Genomic DNA, 16677 nt, shown 5'->3' on the forward strand with positions numbered 1-16677 from the left:
CACAGACCGGGATTGCAGCCGCCGGCGCCGCAGCAGCCGCCAAGGCAGCGAGCGCCTTGTCCATCGGCGTCACGGCAATCACGCTGAGCTCGACGCCACCGAGGGTGCACGACGGGGTAACGCTGCCGGCAACCTTCTGGAGCGGGCCGGTGTAGAGCGTCTGGCAGTTGTCGCTCTTGACGAGCGCCGCCGCCTGCGTTGAGGTCGGGAGCGGGCCCGTGAGGAGGCTAGCGAGCTGGTAACCCGTGTCGGCCGAGCACAGCGGGTAGCTCGACGACGTGAGCACGGGCGCAAACTTCTCCGTCAAGACGGCGATATCGCACGGGCCGGCAGCGGCCGACGCGACGGCAACGGCGAGGATGGTCGAGAACTTCATGGTCTAGTCTTGGTGGAGGCGATGGAAATCGGAAAATGAACTGCAGCAGGAGACGTGGAGATCTTGCGTGGATCACCGACATACACTCTGAGCGCCCATCTACATCTGGTACAACACATGTTGGCACCGCCAGAGGTGCCTGGACCGAAGGTCGCCGAAGCACAAGCAGCCTCGGTGGTCGACTGGTGAAGTCGACTTTTCACGCATGTGTCCGTCGGTGAGATCCTATATCCTGTCCACGACAAGCGTGTGTCGAACGTGTGTGTCGACGATCGGTGTCCCCATTCATTGCCCCCATTCATTGTGGCTGCACTCCCTGTCGACAGCTCGTCGATGAAAGCGGTTCTGCACTCTGGACGAGTCTGTATGAGACTCGTTTAGAAGGCATTCCAGTACGAGCCTCAGACAGTGCAAATACCGGCAGGCGCGTCGTGTCGTACATCAAGTTTATACGCGTAGCAGGGGCGCTGCGGGCGATCTTCGGTCGACGACACCGACGCTCGCTAGTCGCTCGATCGCTGGACTGTGGCTATAGCTCAGTGGAACGTGCTAGTACACGTAATGTGTGCCAGACTGATGACGGGACGAGCATGAATCATGATCGATACCATGAAAAATGGCCATAAACTATTTTTTGCGGCTACAAAAGTCAAGAAGGCAGATATCTAGTCGACATCTTTTAGTCTAGCGGTATAGACACTGGTTTACCACCAGGTAGATCCGGGTTCAAGTCCCGGTGAGATCCCTACTTTCTGACTGGTTATGAGCCCAATATACGCACTTTCCCATGCGCGTGTACCACACTCTTCCTCACTCTCATACTCACTTGGTTACACTCTCCTCTGTTACGGTGCAGAACAGACGGCAGTCGACACCAATAATGGCGATCGTACGCTTGAAAATACCGGTAGTAGAAAACGATTGTCGTGGTTGTGCCGATGTGCGAGGTTCTGGACTGCGGGACGACGGTGCATATCCCAACGACCAAGCATTTTGCTTCTAGAAAATGGAGGAATAGGTGTCGGTGGCTACTTGCGTAAATTCGAAACGTCTTTGAGTTCAGAGTCGGGCGTTCTGAAAGCAATTACGGACTTGATCATTCGCGCTTGTCGTAGCCGGCGCCAGTGGCCACCATGTATCGGCGCCGAAGTTCAGTTGCACTGGAATGCCATCAAATATGACCCTAGTTCACCGCTTAAGAACCCATACCGGTATAACATGAACGATCTCACCGATATCATCGGACATAACACAGCTCTTTTCTTGATCGACTTGTTGTTTTCTACGTGGCCACAAGTGTTCCAGCATGAAACGTCAGTCGCCACCTTCGTGTCAGTGTAGGAATTGGCGCGTCTATTTTGGCACGGAGCGTTTTTGGCGCGTCCTGTGCATGAACGCACAGGCCACCGCGCCGCGCAAGCCCAGCTTCCACACGATCGAGAGCGACGTGCCGCTGACATGGACGCGCATCGTGCTCTCCCTCGTCTCGTACGCGCTCTTCTTCACCGACATTCCCCGCAGTGGGTTTGGCGTGCGCCAGCTGCCTCCCCGGACCTTCGCGCCCGTGACCGAGTCGCTTTTGGCATACTTTGGTCCGTACAACTACTCGGTGATTGCGCTCTCAAAAGAGAGCAACGGTGCGTCGCGTCCGACGTCACACACTCAAGACACGTAGGATCCCTGACCGGGCCGTCCGTGGCGCCCGTGTGGAGCTATAAATTTGACACGACGTCGATGGGTCTCCGCGGCATTGTCGAGCACTTTCGCGTGCCTTTCTGGTGCACGAATCGCACCGCGGCGGACGAGTCATCGTGACACGCGTAGGGACCCGTGCCTTCTTTACAAGTGCCCGTGCGGCAGCGATGTCGTCGCTCCATCGACCGTCTATCGTATGCTCGACAGTCTTGTCGACGTCGTCATCTCTCTGCGTCACCGGGTTACACTCCGCGTCGAGTGCCGCAGCGTGGACAAGATCTACGATGCCATCGCGCCCACGCGGGCGCTCGTCGAGCGAGACCTGCGCTCTGTTGAAGTCTACGCCATGACGTCGCCTATTGACGTGTGTGCAGAGAACTTCTCCGACGCCCCCTTTGTCTGCCAAGAGCCCTGGGCCGACTTCTACGCGTTAGGTAAAGCACCATCAAGTCATTCGTCCACCCATCGGCTCGCGTACGACCCATGGCGGCACTTGGCTCTGTCACTCAGCACATACAAGCTCGGTTCGCCGCGCAGTTGGCCCGTATCGATCCAACGACGCAGGTTGTCGACATGGCCGTTGTGCACTCTGCTGCGGATGCGCGGCACTGGGGCGGCGGCGTCGCCCGGCTCTTGTCATTTGGTGTCGACGTCACGACGATCCTTCGTGTGCAAAATTGCACGAATGTCCTCCAGAAAACGACCTGCAGCACCGTCGAGATCGAAGACTACCGATACGAGACGGCGTTCATTCGCACCAACGTTGAGGGGCATTACGCGATCACGCGGGTTTTGCGGCTCGTCGGGCAGCTCTACAACATTGGCCGCGTCCTCCTGCTCCTCGTAGGGTGCTACGTCGCCCGCACCGCCGATCCTGGCTTCCACGGGCAGCATTATCTACGGCAGCTTTGGGCGGTGCTGCGCACGTTCTTGCGCATTCCGAGCCAAGTCATCATCTACGGCAGCTGGCTCCCCGTGAGTATGTTTGCGATGGCCCACCTCATCGACTGTCCGGTGGTCTACATCTTTGTATTTCGCGCGTTTAGCTCGCTCAACGGCACGTTTAGCGTGACGCATGACGCGATACTGGACCTTCTCACCGTTCTCACGTGTCAGATGCGAAACGTGTGGCTCCTCAGTCTCTGGACGAAAACGCAGGTGCTGCCGCGACGACACGTCGTTGAAGGCTACCGCGGCTACGTGGTGCCGCTCGTGGCGTTCATTTCGCTTGGCTTTGGCATTCGACTGCTCTCGCTGCGCAACGTTGATGTTGTCGCTCACACGCAAGTCGCGCCCAGTGCAATCGTCAGCGCGATCCGGCAACTGGAGTCGGTCCCGCCCAACTACCGGTATTGGGGCGTCTACCTCGATCTACGGTGCTTGAGCATGGCCCTGATCCTCCTGCATGTGCTTGCGTACGTCGTTTCTGGCCACGGGCTCAAGCGTGCAACGCAGATTCCACACATGGCCGCCGCCGCGTGCAACCCGACCATGTTTAGTACGTCCTGGAGCAGTCTCTGGGCAAACGCGCCACCGTCGGTCATTTCGCCGACCGACGTGGGCATTAGGTGCATGGACCGAAGACGGTCTGAGAACGTGCTCATAAACATTGCGTGGATGACGGATCCCATCGAGTACATCTACCAGAGCTTCGCGCCCGCAACCGTGTTTATCTACGCGTATACCCCGGCACTGCCGACGGCGTCGATGGTCTACCGGTGCTTGCATGGGACGGCGACGGATGCGATCGTCTTGCATCCGTGGAGCGTTCCCAAATTGAAAGCCGACTGTCCAAACGTCGAGCGCCTCCTCCGCATCGAGCGCCAAGCAACACTTCTATCGCTCTCGTGGCGGGACCGTATTTATTGCTGCTAAGCGATTTTTCAACAGTGCTTTGTCCCGTGGGTTTAGTGTGTGCAATGACGCGCTTGGCCGAGGCCAGCAGCAATGCATCGCGTCGTCTTGGTGGTCTGTATGGACCAGAAAGTTTCTGGCTCTTTTTGCATTGTGTGAACTGGTTTCTCGTCTAAAAAAGACATGTGTTTTTGCTGTACACATGTTTCGCGTTCAGCAGACGCAGATGGAACGTGGTGTGGCTGCAAGAGCGCACTCTTGTGCTATGTCGTAGTAGACATATGCACGGGCTAGCTGCTAAAATGACTCATTTAGCATCGCGACCACGACACAGTTGGCATCACTGGGGGCTAATGCAGTCCATAGCACCATCTCTTGTGCACGTTATCGGCCTGTCGTTGTCCCGCGTCAACAAGCTATTTCAAGACACGTGACCATTGCTCATGGCACCGAACCAGGCGATTGCGGCTGCACCGCTGACCTGGCGCCGCATCTGCTTCGCTCTCTTCTCGTACGCGCTCTTCTTTACAGACATTCCTCGGAGCGGACTCGGCTACGAGACGCTGCCATACCCCCTCTACTCGCAAGTGACCGAGACCATCTACTCCAACTGGGGGCCGTACGACTATAAGATCATTGATATTGCGCGCGATATCACTGGTAGACGTCATTTACGGTACCATATCAAAGCAATCTCGTAGGCTCGCTCGTTGCGTCGGACGGGTCCGCCACTGTTTCAGGCGCTACAATCTGGAGCTACAAGCACGATACGTGTTCGATTGGCTTGCGCGCACTTGTACAACACTTTCAGATTCCTGGCTGGTAGAGGACGTCTATACGCGGCAGGGATATCTACAGGCGCTTTCGTAGGGATCCGTGTTTGCTGTACGCAAGAGCATGTGCCAGCGACGCTGTCGTCAATGCCGCGTCGCTCTTCATCATGCTAGACAATGTCATCGCGACGATTGCCGCGCTCGACGACGACGGCGCGTCACTCCGACTGCAGTACATGTACAACGACGTGATCCGCGACACGATGTCGGTCACCAACGCCTTTATGAACCGCGAACTGCGCACCGTGCGGGCATATCATCTCGCATCGCCCAGCGACCTCTGCGACCCGCATCGCCGGCGAAAGCCGTCCTTTTGCGACAAGGCGTGGGCGAATTTCTCGAGCCTCGGTGCGTCTTTGCTGCAATCTCCATACGAAAAGATGACTGCATAGCGCCTCGCACCAGTATTCAAAGCGTCGCCAAAGCCATCGAAGCTCGGTTTGCAGCCAAAGTGGCGACCCTCGACAATGCGCAGCAAATCGCCGACATGGTGGTGCTCGAATGCGCAGCGGACTTTCGCCCGTGGGTCGGCGGCGTCGCGCACACACAGCCCCAGGACTTTGATCTCGTCACCTTTCTACGTGTGCGCAACTGCTCGACGACCTGCGAAACCGTGTATATCGACGACTTTCGGTACGAGGGATCGCTCTTCCGCACCGACGTCGTCTATTGGTACCGTCTCGTTCGTCTCCTCCGGCTGCTTGGTCAGATGTACAATATTGTCCGCACATTGATGCTCTTTGTCGGGTGCTACGTTGCCTCGGGTCACAAGCTCGTCGCCGCGACGCGTCTCTTTCTGTCGATACCTGCCCAAGTCATCATTTACGGCAGCTGGTTGCCCGTCGCTGTCTTCGCATTCGCACACGCCATTGATAGCGCCATGGTCTATTGCGTTGTGTTCCGCGCCTTTTCGACGCTCAACGGCGGCTCCAACTTGAGCGGCACGTACGTATACTTTCTCATGCGGACGCTGACGTGTCACATGCGCAACCTCTGGGTCTTCTCGGTGCTCACAAAGACGCTACTGTACAGCTCGACGCCGGTTCGAACCCAGCACCTCCTCGGGTTTCGCGGCTACGTGCTCGCGCTGATATCGTTTTTGGCCATTTTCTTCGACGTGCGGCTGCTCTTGGTTCGAAATACCAACGTCGTCACGCACACGCGGATCGCACCGAGCCAGACCGTGCAGCTGATTCGGTATCAGCAAACCCTGCCGACCAATAGCCGCCTCTGGGGTCTCTACCTTGATGCCACGGGTCTCGTGTTCTCTTTTCTAATACTACGTGCGATATTGCGCCTCTTCGGAGTCTCGCGGCTCCGCGAGCACACGTTCGTACCATACGCGGCGACGGCATATGCCAACACGACGCTCTTCAGCGCCGCGTGGAGCTCGCTTTTTGTCAACCTCGACGATCCCGTGTCGGTCAATGCCGTCATCGCGCCGCACTGGGTCCTCTTCCCAAAGCTATATCAGCACGTGCTCATCAACCTCGTTTGGATGACCGACCCGATCGAATTCGGTAGTCAGTACTGCCGCACCGCCCCCGTCGAGAATCAACGTGTGTACGTCTACCTCGAAAGGGCTTCGGGCGATGTCTTCTACCACCCATGGAGCTTGAACGAGCTCGAAGACGTCGTCGAGGACGTGTCTACCTATGTGCACATGCTGCGCTTGGGTCGCCTCTGGAAGCTGCCATGGATCGACCGCATACACTGCAGTTAATAAGGACCCTAACCCCACAAAATCATCCCCACTATCTATCTATCCATCTATCTACGAGTTCGGTGGCATTGCATACGCATTGCTACGCCTGACTGCGTGGCAGATGGCGCCAGTACTTGAGAGTGAGCTGCGTACGGAGAGATCCATATCGTGTGGTGGACCCCACTCGCCAAGTGATAGCTGGCACAAAGTCGTACGCAGGCGCCCTGGCTGGCCCGTCTCCTCAGACAGAGAAGTGCAAGTCAACATCGCTCTCCTTCTAGAGCACCAGTGTACAGTACATGTACTATCTATCACTTAGCACCATTTTGGCTTGTATACCGAAACGCCCGTCGTCCAAGCCGGAATAAAAGGGTAACCGCGAGGCTACTTTGGACCAGTAGACAAAGGACGGATGCCGAGCGCGGGCCCGGCGCTGGGCCTGCGGGGGCGGCGGTCGTTCACGACGGTCGATGCGCGCACGGTGCTGTCGCCGACCCGCATCTTGTTTACGCTGGCGTCGTACGTCCTCTTCTTCACCGACATTCCGCGGAGCGGATATGGCTTTGCGACGCTGCCAAGTGCCATCTACCACCAGCTAACCGAGACGACGTACTGCTACTGGGGGCCGTTCGACTACCCAATCGTACACATTGAGCGCCACACCAACGGTACAAAGACTTGTCGAAGTATCGTCGGACGTGCATATATACTTCTACTAGGCTCGTTTGTCGGTCGTGCTGGCGACGTGTCTCTTGATGCCGTGCCCGTCTGGGCCTACAAGTTTGACACGTGCTCGGTTGGTCTCCGCTCCCTCGTGCAGCGCTTTCGGCTTCCCAACTGGTATCTCACTTCTGATATCTCGCACGAGAGAGAGGTATGTTCATCATGCGGTGGCATAGGGATCCATGCCTCATGTACGCATCCACGTGCGAGAGCGCGACGCTGCCGCTCAGCAGGACGTTTGCCTTGCTTGATAGCGTTGTCGAAACCCTCGCGTCGCTTCCGCAAGGCACGACCGCGCGCTCCGCGAGCTACTACAAGGACAAGATCCACGAAGTCGTCGCGCCAACCCATGTGTTTATGGAGCGGGCCCTTCGCACGATTCACGTTCTCTCGATTCGCTCGAACGACGCATCGAACGTGTGCGCGTGGGATCGTCCGGTACGGGCACGCTTTTGCGACGCGCTCTGGGCCAACTTTAGCTCCATGGGTACATCGTTATGCATCCATTAGACCTGCCTCGTCACACGCAATGAATCTAGGGCCCACGACGACGGTGACGGAGCTGTCACGTCACATCCAAGCGCGTTTTGACACGGTCGCGTCGACGCTCGATCCACGCTCCCAGGTGGCCGACATGGTTCTTATCGAGTCGACGGCCGACGGGCGGCAATGGAGCGGCAGCGTCGCGCCGGCCAAACCGACCGATTTGGACATTACAGCAATCCTCCGCGTGCGCAACTGCTCGTCAACCAATGTTTGCACGACGATCTCGGTCGACGACTTTCGGTACGAAGCCGCACTCGAGACCACCAACGTGCTGCACTACTATCGCCTCTTGCGCGCAATGCGGCTCGTCGGGCAGCTCTACAACATCCTTCGCGTGACCTTGCTCCTCTTTGGGTGTTTTTACGCCCACCGCAACGAGAGTCAGCCGCTCCATCAACGCGTTGCGGTGGCGACCGGGACATTTTTGCGGATCCCTGCCCAAGTCATCATTTACGGCAGCTGGTGCCCCGTCATCTTGTTTGCACTGGCCCATGCGGTTGATTGCGCGTGTGTGTACCACATCATTTTCCGCGCGTTCTCGACGCTCAACGGCGCCTTGAGCCTCACATGGGACGAATTGTACTTTTTGATGACGATTCTCACATGTCAAATGCGCAACGTGTGGGTCCTGAGCCTCTTCACAAAGGGTCTTCTGGTCGCGAACGGCCAGCACCGCGTCGGCCAGCACATTCTCGGATTCCGCGGCTACGTCCTCCCGCTTGTCTCGCTTCTCGCGGTGGGCTTTGACATTCGCGTTCTCTCGACGCGCGATACAGACATCATTGGCGCTTCGCAGGTCGCGACGAGCCAGACTGTAGCCACCATCCGGCTACTCCACTCGCTGCCGACCAACTACCGGTACTGGGGCCTCTTCTTAGATGCCCGCAACTTGCTCATGGCGTTCCTGATCGCGCATCTCGTGCTACGGGTCTTTCGAGTCAAACACGTCCGGTCGCGCTCACTGGTGCCGTACGCGGTCACGTCGTATTGCAACCACAGTATGTTTAGCACGGCGTGGAATACGCTCGTTGTGGACCGCGAGCCGTGGTTGCGCCAGCGATCCTCGATCGTTGGCCACAAGGACGTTCTCGTTCACACGCCGTTGGCGACCGTGCTCTTTCCGAGCAGCGACAAGTACACGGCGTCGACGCACGTGCTCATGAACATTGTGTGGATGACCGACCCGATCGAAGTGCTCGTTCGGCACATTGCGGACGACTCGCACCTCTTTGTGTACGTGGAGAAGGCGACGTCCGAGCTGGTGTACCATCCGTGGAGCTTTGAAGAGCTCTGCGCGTTTGATGAGCGCTTGCGGGACCTCCTCACGATAAAAAGCCACAAACGCCTGCTGGACCTGCCGTGGCAGGACCGCATTTACTGTAGCTAGCGCACGTATGTATGAACCCAACCTAACAACCTTTGTTACGAGCGACTCTGCGGTTGCAACGACCGCATCACTGCGCGATCGCCGGGTGCATTCCTGCCAACAAGGCACATTCAACGTTCGACAGCGCAGTTAAAACCTTGGAGGGCACACTACCGTGTTTGTTCACGACGCTTATTGTCCGTGTCCGTAGATTGCCGGAAATCGAACCGATGCTAGGGTAACATGGGAGAGCGCAGTTGCTGGCATCTCGCGGGGGGACGGGCTCTCTTTTCGGTCTTTGCAGAGTGTGGCACCAAACTTGATGCATTGCACCAAGCTCTCAAAACGGCGAGCCTTCAACCCGCAAGGGTCTCGCTGCCCATGCACCGTGGCAGAGAACGACAGGATGGTCGAAGTCGTAGATGCCATCCAGGGGTACAGTACCCCTGATCCCGTTTCAGTTGGGTTGTCGAGGAACGCCTCTGCGATACTCGTGGCGCTTTTTTTAGGTGATCCAGTGACCAACTTGTCGGCTATTTCGAGCTCTACGCCGTATGCAAGAGCAGGTGTTCGACCCGTCGCTCTCGGTGCCGCACGGACCGTCGCTCGAGACGCTCGCGGCGTCCATTCCGCTGACGTGGCGTCGCGCCTTGCTCGCGCTGCTGTCGTACGGCTTGTTCTTTACCGACATTCCGCGCAGTGGGTACGGCTTTGCCACGTTGCCCGCCGACACGTTCAACCAAATCCAAGAGACCATCTTTTCGTACTGGGGACCGTACAATTACCCCGTCATGCGCATCAACCGCACAAGCAGCGGTGCGATCGCATCGACGCCTTTCCATTGATGGTCGGCGTAGGCTCGTTTACGGGTGCGACCGGCGTCAAGCCAGCGGCCGCCGCGACCGTATGGAGCTACCGGTCCGATACGTGCTCCGTCGGACTGCGTGCGCTCGTCCAGCACTATGGCATTCCTGGATGGTAATCCCTTCTGCGTCGTCGTTTTCCCAACGATAACCATATTTTCTGGGCGTTTAGGGATCCGTGCCTGCTCTACGCGCACGCCTGCGCTAGCGCGTCGCTGGACCTCGCTGCGGTGTTTGCAATGCTCGACAACACGGTTGCGTCGCTCGTCGCTCGCGAGTCGCAGCCGACTGCACTGCGCGTCGAGTCGTTCTACAAAGACAAAGTGCACGAAGCGTTGGCGCCCACCGATGCCTTCATGGAGCACGAGTTTCGCAGTGTGCAGGCGTACGTCATGCGCTCGGCCTTCGACGCGTGCGACGCCTCGCACGCTTACCGACCCAACTACTGCGAGCAGAGCCAAGCCGACTATAGCACGCTGAGCGGTACGCTGCAAGGCTCTCGCGTCGACTAAAGACATGAGCATAGCGCCGCGCGCTGGCATTGGCCGCGTCTCGCAACACATTCAAAAGCGGTTTGCATCCACCCTTGCTGCCTTGAATGCGACGATGCAAGTGGCCGAGATGATTGTGATTGAGAGTGCCGCTGACTTTCGTCCGTGGATCGGCGGCGTTGCGATCCTACGTCCACGCAACTTTGACCTGGTGACTCTTCTCCGCGTTCGCAACTGCTCGTCGCCGACGGCGTGCACGACCGTCTCGGTCGACGACTACCGGTACGAGGGTGGTCTTTTGAACACCAACACGGTCCATACCTACCGGACGGTGCGATGTCTCCGCTTCGTGGGGCAAATGTACAACATCATTCGCGTCGGCGTCTTGTTTTATGGCTGCTACCTTGCGGCGTCGCGCCGATGGCGACCGGCGCTCGGCTGCTTTCTTCGGATCCCGCTCAAGTCATCATTTACGGCAGCTGGTTCCCCGTCGTCTTGTTTGTGATTGCGCATGTGATTGACGCGCCGTTCGTGTACCTTCTCGTGTACCGTGCGTTTAGCAGCGTCAACGGCAACATCGTCGTTACGAGCGATTACATTGTCTTTGTGCTCACGATGCTCTCGTGCCACATGCGCAACGTGTGGGTGCTCAGCCTCTTGACCAAAGGGCTCTTGCTGGCGACGCACGGCCGCCGCCGGGGCCAAACGATCCTTGGTTTTCGTGGCTACGTCCTCCCGCTCGTCTCGTTTTGCTCGATTGGCTTTGAGGTTCGACTGCTCTCGATCCGCAATACAGACGTGGTGCGCCGCGCGGCCGTGGCGCCAAGCGCAACCGTGTCTGCGATCCGCTATTTGCACACGCTGCCCAGCAATGTGCGCTACTGGGGGCTCTTTCTGGACCTGCGCTGTCTCTTGATGGCGTTCATTTGCCTCCACATTGCACTTCGCTTCCTTCGCGTCAACATTGTGCGTGCGCGGTCGCTCGTGCCGTACGCTGTGACCTCGTACTGCAGCAGCAGCATGTTTAGCACCTCCTGGAACACGCTCTTTCTCGACAAGGACACGTCGACGGTCTCGATGCACAAGATGGCGACGCAGTCGGCGGTCGCGAATTTGCTGTACCCGTGTGGCGGCCGGCGACAGGCCGAACACGTGCTCATGAACGTTGCGTGGATGACCGACCCGATCGAGTACATGGCGCACGCGCTCTGGTGCACGTCGACCGTGTACGTCTACAAGGATAGCCGCACGGGCCGTCTCTACTATCACCCGCTGAGCATTGAAGAGCTTCGGACGCACGACGACGACGAGATGGACAAGATCCTGACCGTCGTCCGACAAGACACGTTGGTATCGCTGCGCTGGAGCGACCGCATTTACACATGCTAGCAATCGGCTATCGAGATTCTGTAAGGATACCTTATTATCGCGCTTCTAAATGCAGTGCATTGACGCGGTGATGCCATCGACGCCCTTTGGGTGTGCTGGTTCGCAGTGCATGTCCATACAAGCTCTACCTCTTGCTTTTTGCTAGCGCTGTGCATGGATCGCTTGCTTCGGGCTCCCAAGAACTCTGAGAGATGTCATTCGGTATGCCCTGTCGTTTCATGTCATGGTTGTCATATTTGTCAAGGGACGTAAATACACGCGTTTATGTCTCTTGTCAATGCGAACTCGAATGTTAGTCGGTGGCATCGTCGGTACCGCCGACGGTCGCATCAAAGTCCATGTTCTTGAGCACTTCACGCAGCAGCATCGTTGCAAACGACCCGGGGGGAAGCTGGAATGAGACGGTCACCGTGGCGTCCTCTACACTTGCGCCATCAACACACTCGACACGGCACTCGATCGATATATGTACCCGTGTCTTGAGTCCAATGCAGGTCCTTTGGCACGCAAAAGACGCGCCGGTACGCCCCCTTGAGCTGCTTCGCTTGGTCCTCCGAAATCCCGTGCTCGTCAAGCACCTAAGCGCACGCGCGTATGCGCCATTGCATCGTTTACACCGCGCGGTACCTGCTTGTAGTAGTCGCCCACGGCGTGCGTTGGCACCGTTGTGTGGCTGCCAAAGAGCGGCAGCACCACATTGTTCAGATCGCAGCAGGTAGCATCGTCGGCCGATGCAACGACGCGCACATTCTTGGTCGCCGGATCGAGCACGAGGTCGCCAGCGACGACATTGGCGCCGTACGTTGCGACGCGGTGGGACGCGACGAGGTTAAAGAGGAGGCTCTGGAACGCATGCAAGTACATGACGCGGCGGTGATGCGGCAAATTGAGCACCGCCTTCTCGTACGCGTCCGACCCATGGCGCTTGAGACCCTGTTTTTGGATCGTACAAGTGACTTGAGCAAAGGCAATCGATATGTACCATGAGGACAGCGCGCTCGGTGACGGCCGAAGGTGGCAGCGCACGCAGCGCTGCATTCACATCACGCGACGCTGTAAATGTCGTCTTGGCGGCCGCGAGACCCTAAACACTCTATGTGTCCTAGCTCCAATGTGGACGTTGCTGTTTGCACCGGTGTGTCGTGCTCGGATGCCGTCAACAAAAGCGAAAAGGCGTGAGCGTAGTCTTGCTGGAACAGCGCTTGGCCGACGTGGTGGGTGCGCACACTTTGGAGCGGCGAGCCCACGCGCTGAAGCCCAAAGTAGTTGATAAAGCCAGTCGAAGCGACGCTCGCAAAGGCCGCGGCGACAACCTCCGGGGACTCTTCGACGTTGCGCAGTCGAATGGTAAACCTAACCCTCAACCATCAGCGTCCCATTTCCGAGACCGTGCATCGTACTGGTTGCCGCCAGATTGCCCGAGTGTCTACTCGTGCAGTCGCGCATGAGATATCGCGAAATGCAAGAGACGGAGCGCACCAGGGGGGCGGCAACGTACGCAAGGTGCCCGACGGCGAGCCCCATTGGCGCCAGCGCTGCGTGGGCATCGAGGAGCACACTTGGTGCGACGCTCTGCGCGACAAGGCGCTGGGTCGTGACGGCGCGCTTGTCCTTGGTGCCTGCGTACGTGAAGCTGGACGTCGGTGTCTTGGCCGCGCGGGCGAGCGCCTCGAGTGCGCTAAAGTGGTCGACGTTGACCTGCCGTGTAGAAAGAAGGATCCATGAGACGACCGACAACGTGTACATAACATGTGCGACACGTACCTTTTGCAGTACGAATTGCACATAAAACTGCTGCTTGCGCTTGCGCCGCTGCAGCATTTTCGGCGAAAAGTACACGTCGATGCCCTGCGCCGCGTTGGTCTTGGTCACGAGACAGGCGGTCGCAGACGCAAAAAGCCGATGGACCTTGGTTCGCGCCTCCTTCGTCAGCTCTTGCTGCAGCCGAACACCTACGCCGCGTAGACACGTTAGCGAGGTCGAAGGCGTGTGGCGCACCAGCTTCGGCAGACGGCGCCAGCGGGCCGTGGACGAGGAACGTCACGATTCGCTTGCAGTCGTCGACCGCCAAGCCACCTTTTTCGAGCTTGACATAGAGCGGGTCGAGCGAGAGCGCAATCGAGGCGGGTGTCGTGTCGCCGGCATCATTTGTCGACGCACGCACCGTGTCGCACTGCAGCGCGGGGTACACAAACTGCCCGAGCGGAAGTGTTGACGACAGTATGGATAATGCAAAGTGGCAGCTTACCTGGATGGCCTTGGAGAGGGCGACCTTGTCCTCTAGGTTATCCGGGCTCGGTAGCGCGTAGCTGCCGATGGTGCCGGCGGCCACCGCGGCCACGTTAGCGCATGCGCTGTCGCCAAGGCGCTGGAGGAGGAATGCTTCCCAGCCGCAGTCTGGCACCGTCACCTCGATCGCACGGCTCGTCTTCTTGGCCGTCTCGGGTATGGCGTTCATGGGCAAGGCGGGCGACTGCGCTGGGTCGAGGTCCACAACATGGCCTGCCTCGTCGACCTCGCGCACTTGAAAGTCGTCGGGCCTACCGCACTGCATTAGCTTGGCAACGGAATGAGAGAGCAGACTCGGTCTTAATGACGCCACGGAAACCAGCGACGTCCTTGGCGCAGAACTGCGAGAGACCGACGCAGGCCGCGTCGATTCGGTTGGCGCTGCTCATTCGGCCAATTGCTGCTTCAAGAGGGATATTCCTTCACAGTCGAGACCAGAAAATCATGAAAACGGAATGGCATGTAATTCGCCTAAAAAGTACACGCCACAATCGTCAGCATCGACGCCTCTGCTGGGGTGAATAAAATGCACCCCTGAATGGAACGTTCGAGCAAACGGGACCCATTTACTCACTCCCATGGACCTCGTACCGATACTCGGCTCACCATCCATGGCCATCACATGGCACGTGAAGCCTCGCTCGTTGTGCGAACCCCTACCGGCACCTCTTTGGTCCAACAAGCGTCACTCGGTCATGCCGCTTAATCACCTTGTCCTACACTATGTGGCCCGTTAGCTCGGTCCATTGCATGTGAAAAACACTCGACAACCATCAACCACACACAACCACCGCGATCAAAGCGACCGCGAGCGAAGTATCATCAGTGTACATTGCAGACCAAGCCCTGCACTGCAGACAGCCTTTTTGACGCATGTTTATTCCACATAGCGTACACGGGTGCGACAGCCGAACTCCCGGCTTTCGATTCGGAAAGTGAATCAAGTGGCGGGCGCATTTTCCAATTCGCCCGCCACAGTCTACATGGACCTGTCCTCACCCCGCATCGTTGTCCAGAGCCCGGCGCTATCGCTCGTGGGTCTCTTCGTGGACAACTTCTCGGCTGCCGAATCAGCGTGCAACGCGTCCGTGTCGAGCTCAACTACGTACCGCGTCCGCAGCAACGGTAGCACCCCGATTCCGTACTTTTGCGGCGTCGAGCTTCCCAGCAATCACACGCTGCCCGTCGAATGGCAGTCGCTGCAGCTTTTTCATCCAACATACGCTGTCTTCCAGTCTATCGAGACCGACGTCCAGTCTCCCAATGCGCTGCCACCTGTGTTCGACCACCACGACAACAATGGCCAACGGCGTCTTGGAGGCGAGAGCGACGCCACTTGGCGTGTGCTAGCAGGGTGGTCCAGCGGGGGCTGGGAGCGCTTCGTGGAGGCGCCCATGTTTGAAAGGTGGACGACGAGCCGAGCTCTCGAAGTGTGGGTCCCCGTGCAGCGACAGCGTGCATAAGTAATTCTAAATCAACACCAACGCCGTTGCAATGAAGGAGTTTTCTTGGGACGCCCAGCTGGCAGAGTCGGTTCATGGCTCGTGACAAACCGAACCGGTTCGAAACCATGTGACCCAAGCCGGCCCCGCAAATCCCCGTTGCACTGGCCAATCAAAAGCCAGATGCGATGCAGTAGCCACCAAATGATGGGGGTGCGTCATCGCCAAACTGCCATTGCGCGGAGCACCAAGGATCCCACGTCACCGAAAGTTCAACGACCACGTACGGTACTATTCGTGCGTCAGCCACCTCGATGACTACAAGCACGAAGCGCAGGACCATGGCGCGCTGGACTGCGAGCTTGATTGTTGAGGATTGCTACAAAGCACCTCCGCTACCGCAGGCAAGAAGGCCATTTTCCATTTCAGTCGCCGCCACCCTTGCAACATGCAGTTGCCAACACCTCGCATCGTCAACGGGCCCGCGCTCTCGCTCGTCGGCGTCCAAGCTCGCTTCGACGTGGACAAGACATCGGGCATTGAGACGCTCTGGCGCTCGCTGCCGACCGTCGACCAAGTCACCTACGGCGTAAGCTACGACTACGACGACGGCTCGTTCATGTATCTCTGCGCGACGGACGCGGCGGAGACCAAGGCGTCGGACAATACTGCAGCAAACTCAACGCTTTCGCTGCCATCCGCCATGTATGCTGTCTTTGCCCACGAAGGCAGCACCCGTGAGATCGGGCTCGTATGGCGCGCGCTTCGGGGCTGGCGCGACGGCAATTTGGCGCGCGTGCCTGGGGCGCCGGCGTTCGAAAAGTACAGCGCGACGTTCGACCCGACGTTGCGTGGTGGCGTCGAGATTTGGCTTCCCGTGCAGACAGCAGAAACCTGTGCATAAAAGTGCGTCCCGTGCTTTTGTCGATCTAACACGTGTCATGCGTGTTATAACGCTTCTTGTTCAGTGATGTAGCATCGTGTTGTCGATATACCGTGTATCTAACACGCGTTCTAACATCGGTTGGTCGGATTGGGTGCATTTGAAACCGGTTCGAGGATGCGTGAACCGAACACGATTATGCAATCCGCGTCACGCGCTGTA

General features: G+C 58.1%; 7 protein-coding genes and 1 pseudogene across 8 annotated transcripts; 6 read left to right on the forward strand and 2 right to left on the reverse strand.

The window, feature by feature from the left end:
* Positions 1–7: 7 nt before the first annotated feature.
* SPRG_04168 (hypothetical protein) lies at positions 8–376 on the reverse strand (the record flags this gene model as incomplete). Its single annotated transcript, XM_012342774.1, has 1 exon — positions 8–376. A coding segment is annotated over one exon (369 nt), but the record flags the coding sequence as incomplete, so codon positions are not given.
* Positions 377–1049: 673 nt separating this feature from the next.
* SPRG_30039 lies at positions 1050–1121 on the forward strand (annotated as a pseudogene). Its single transcript has one exon. The product of its transcript is annotated as a tRNA-OTHER (tRNA).
* Positions 1122–1766: 645 nt separating this feature from the next.
* On the forward strand, positions 1767–3946 carry SPRG_04169 (hypothetical protein; the record flags this gene model as incomplete). Its single annotated transcript, XM_012342775.1, has 4 exons — positions 1767–2013; positions 2052–2154; positions 2201–2505; positions 2592–3946. 4 exons carry the CDS (start codon positions 1767–1769, stop codon positions 3944–3946), a joined length of 2010 nt encoding a protein of 669 aa, XP_012198165.1.
* Positions 3947–4368: 422 nt separating this feature from the next.
* Positions 4369–6481, forward strand: SPRG_04170 (hypothetical protein; the record flags this gene model as incomplete). The annotated part of the gene is made up of 4 exons (XM_012342776.1): positions 4369–4585; positions 4627–4747; positions 4796–5106; positions 5151–6481. The coding sequence occupies 4 exons, from the start codon at positions 4369–4371 to the stop codon at positions 6479–6481; spliced, it is 1980 nt and encodes a 659-aa protein (XP_012198166.1).
* Positions 6482–6829: 348 nt separating this feature from the next.
* Positions 6830–9119, forward strand: SPRG_04171 (hypothetical protein; the record flags this gene model as incomplete). Its single annotated transcript, XM_012342777.1, has 4 exons — positions 6830–7131; positions 7183–7303; positions 7363–7673; positions 7726–9119. Exons 1-4 carry the CDS (start codon positions 6876–6878, stop codon positions 9117–9119), a joined length of 2082 nt encoding a protein of 693 aa, XP_012198167.1. The 5' UTR covers positions 6830–6875.
* A 533-nt stretch (positions 9120–9652) lies between these two features.
* SPRG_04172 (hypothetical protein) lies at positions 9653–11841 on the forward strand (the record flags this gene model as incomplete). The annotated part of the gene is made up of 5 exons (XM_012342778.1): positions 9653–9914; positions 9956–10076; positions 10134–10444; positions 10488–10863; positions 10932–11841. 5 exons carry the CDS (start codon positions 9653–9655, stop codon positions 11839–11841), a joined length of 1980 nt encoding a protein of 659 aa, XP_012198168.1.
* A 192-nt stretch (positions 11842–12033) lies between these two features.
* Positions 12034–14395, reverse strand: SPRG_04173 (hypothetical protein; the record flags this gene model as incomplete). Its single annotated transcript, XM_012342779.1, has 10 exons — positions 12034–12261; positions 12314–12419; positions 12469–12774; positions 12824–12925; positions 12975–13194; positions 13242–13267; positions 13321–13539; positions 13606–13793; positions 13840–14035; positions 14090–14395. The coding sequence occupies 10 exons, from the start codon at positions 14393–14395 to the stop codon at positions 12134–12136; spliced, it is 1797 nt and encodes a 598-aa protein (XP_012198169.1). The 3' UTR covers positions 12034–12133.
* A 1574-nt stretch (positions 14396–15969) lies between these two features.
* Positions 15970–16476, forward strand: SPRG_04174 (hypothetical protein; the record flags this gene model as incomplete). The annotated part of the gene is made up of 1 exon (XM_012342780.1): positions 15970–16476. The coding sequence occupies exon 1, from the start codon at positions 16021–16023 to the stop codon at positions 16474–16476; it is 456 nt and encodes a 151-aa protein (XP_012198170.1). The 5' UTR covers positions 15970–16020.
* Between the last annotated feature and the right edge of the window lie 201 nt (positions 16477–16677).

Source organism: Saprolegnia parasitica (assembly GCF_000151545.1).
Source record: "Saprolegnia parasitica CBS 223.65 unplaced genomic scaffold supercont2.11, whole genome shotgun sequence".
NCBI classification, from domain to species: domain Eukaryota; phylum Oomycota; class Saprolegniomycetes; order Saprolegniales; family Saprolegniaceae; genus Saprolegnia; species Saprolegnia parasitica.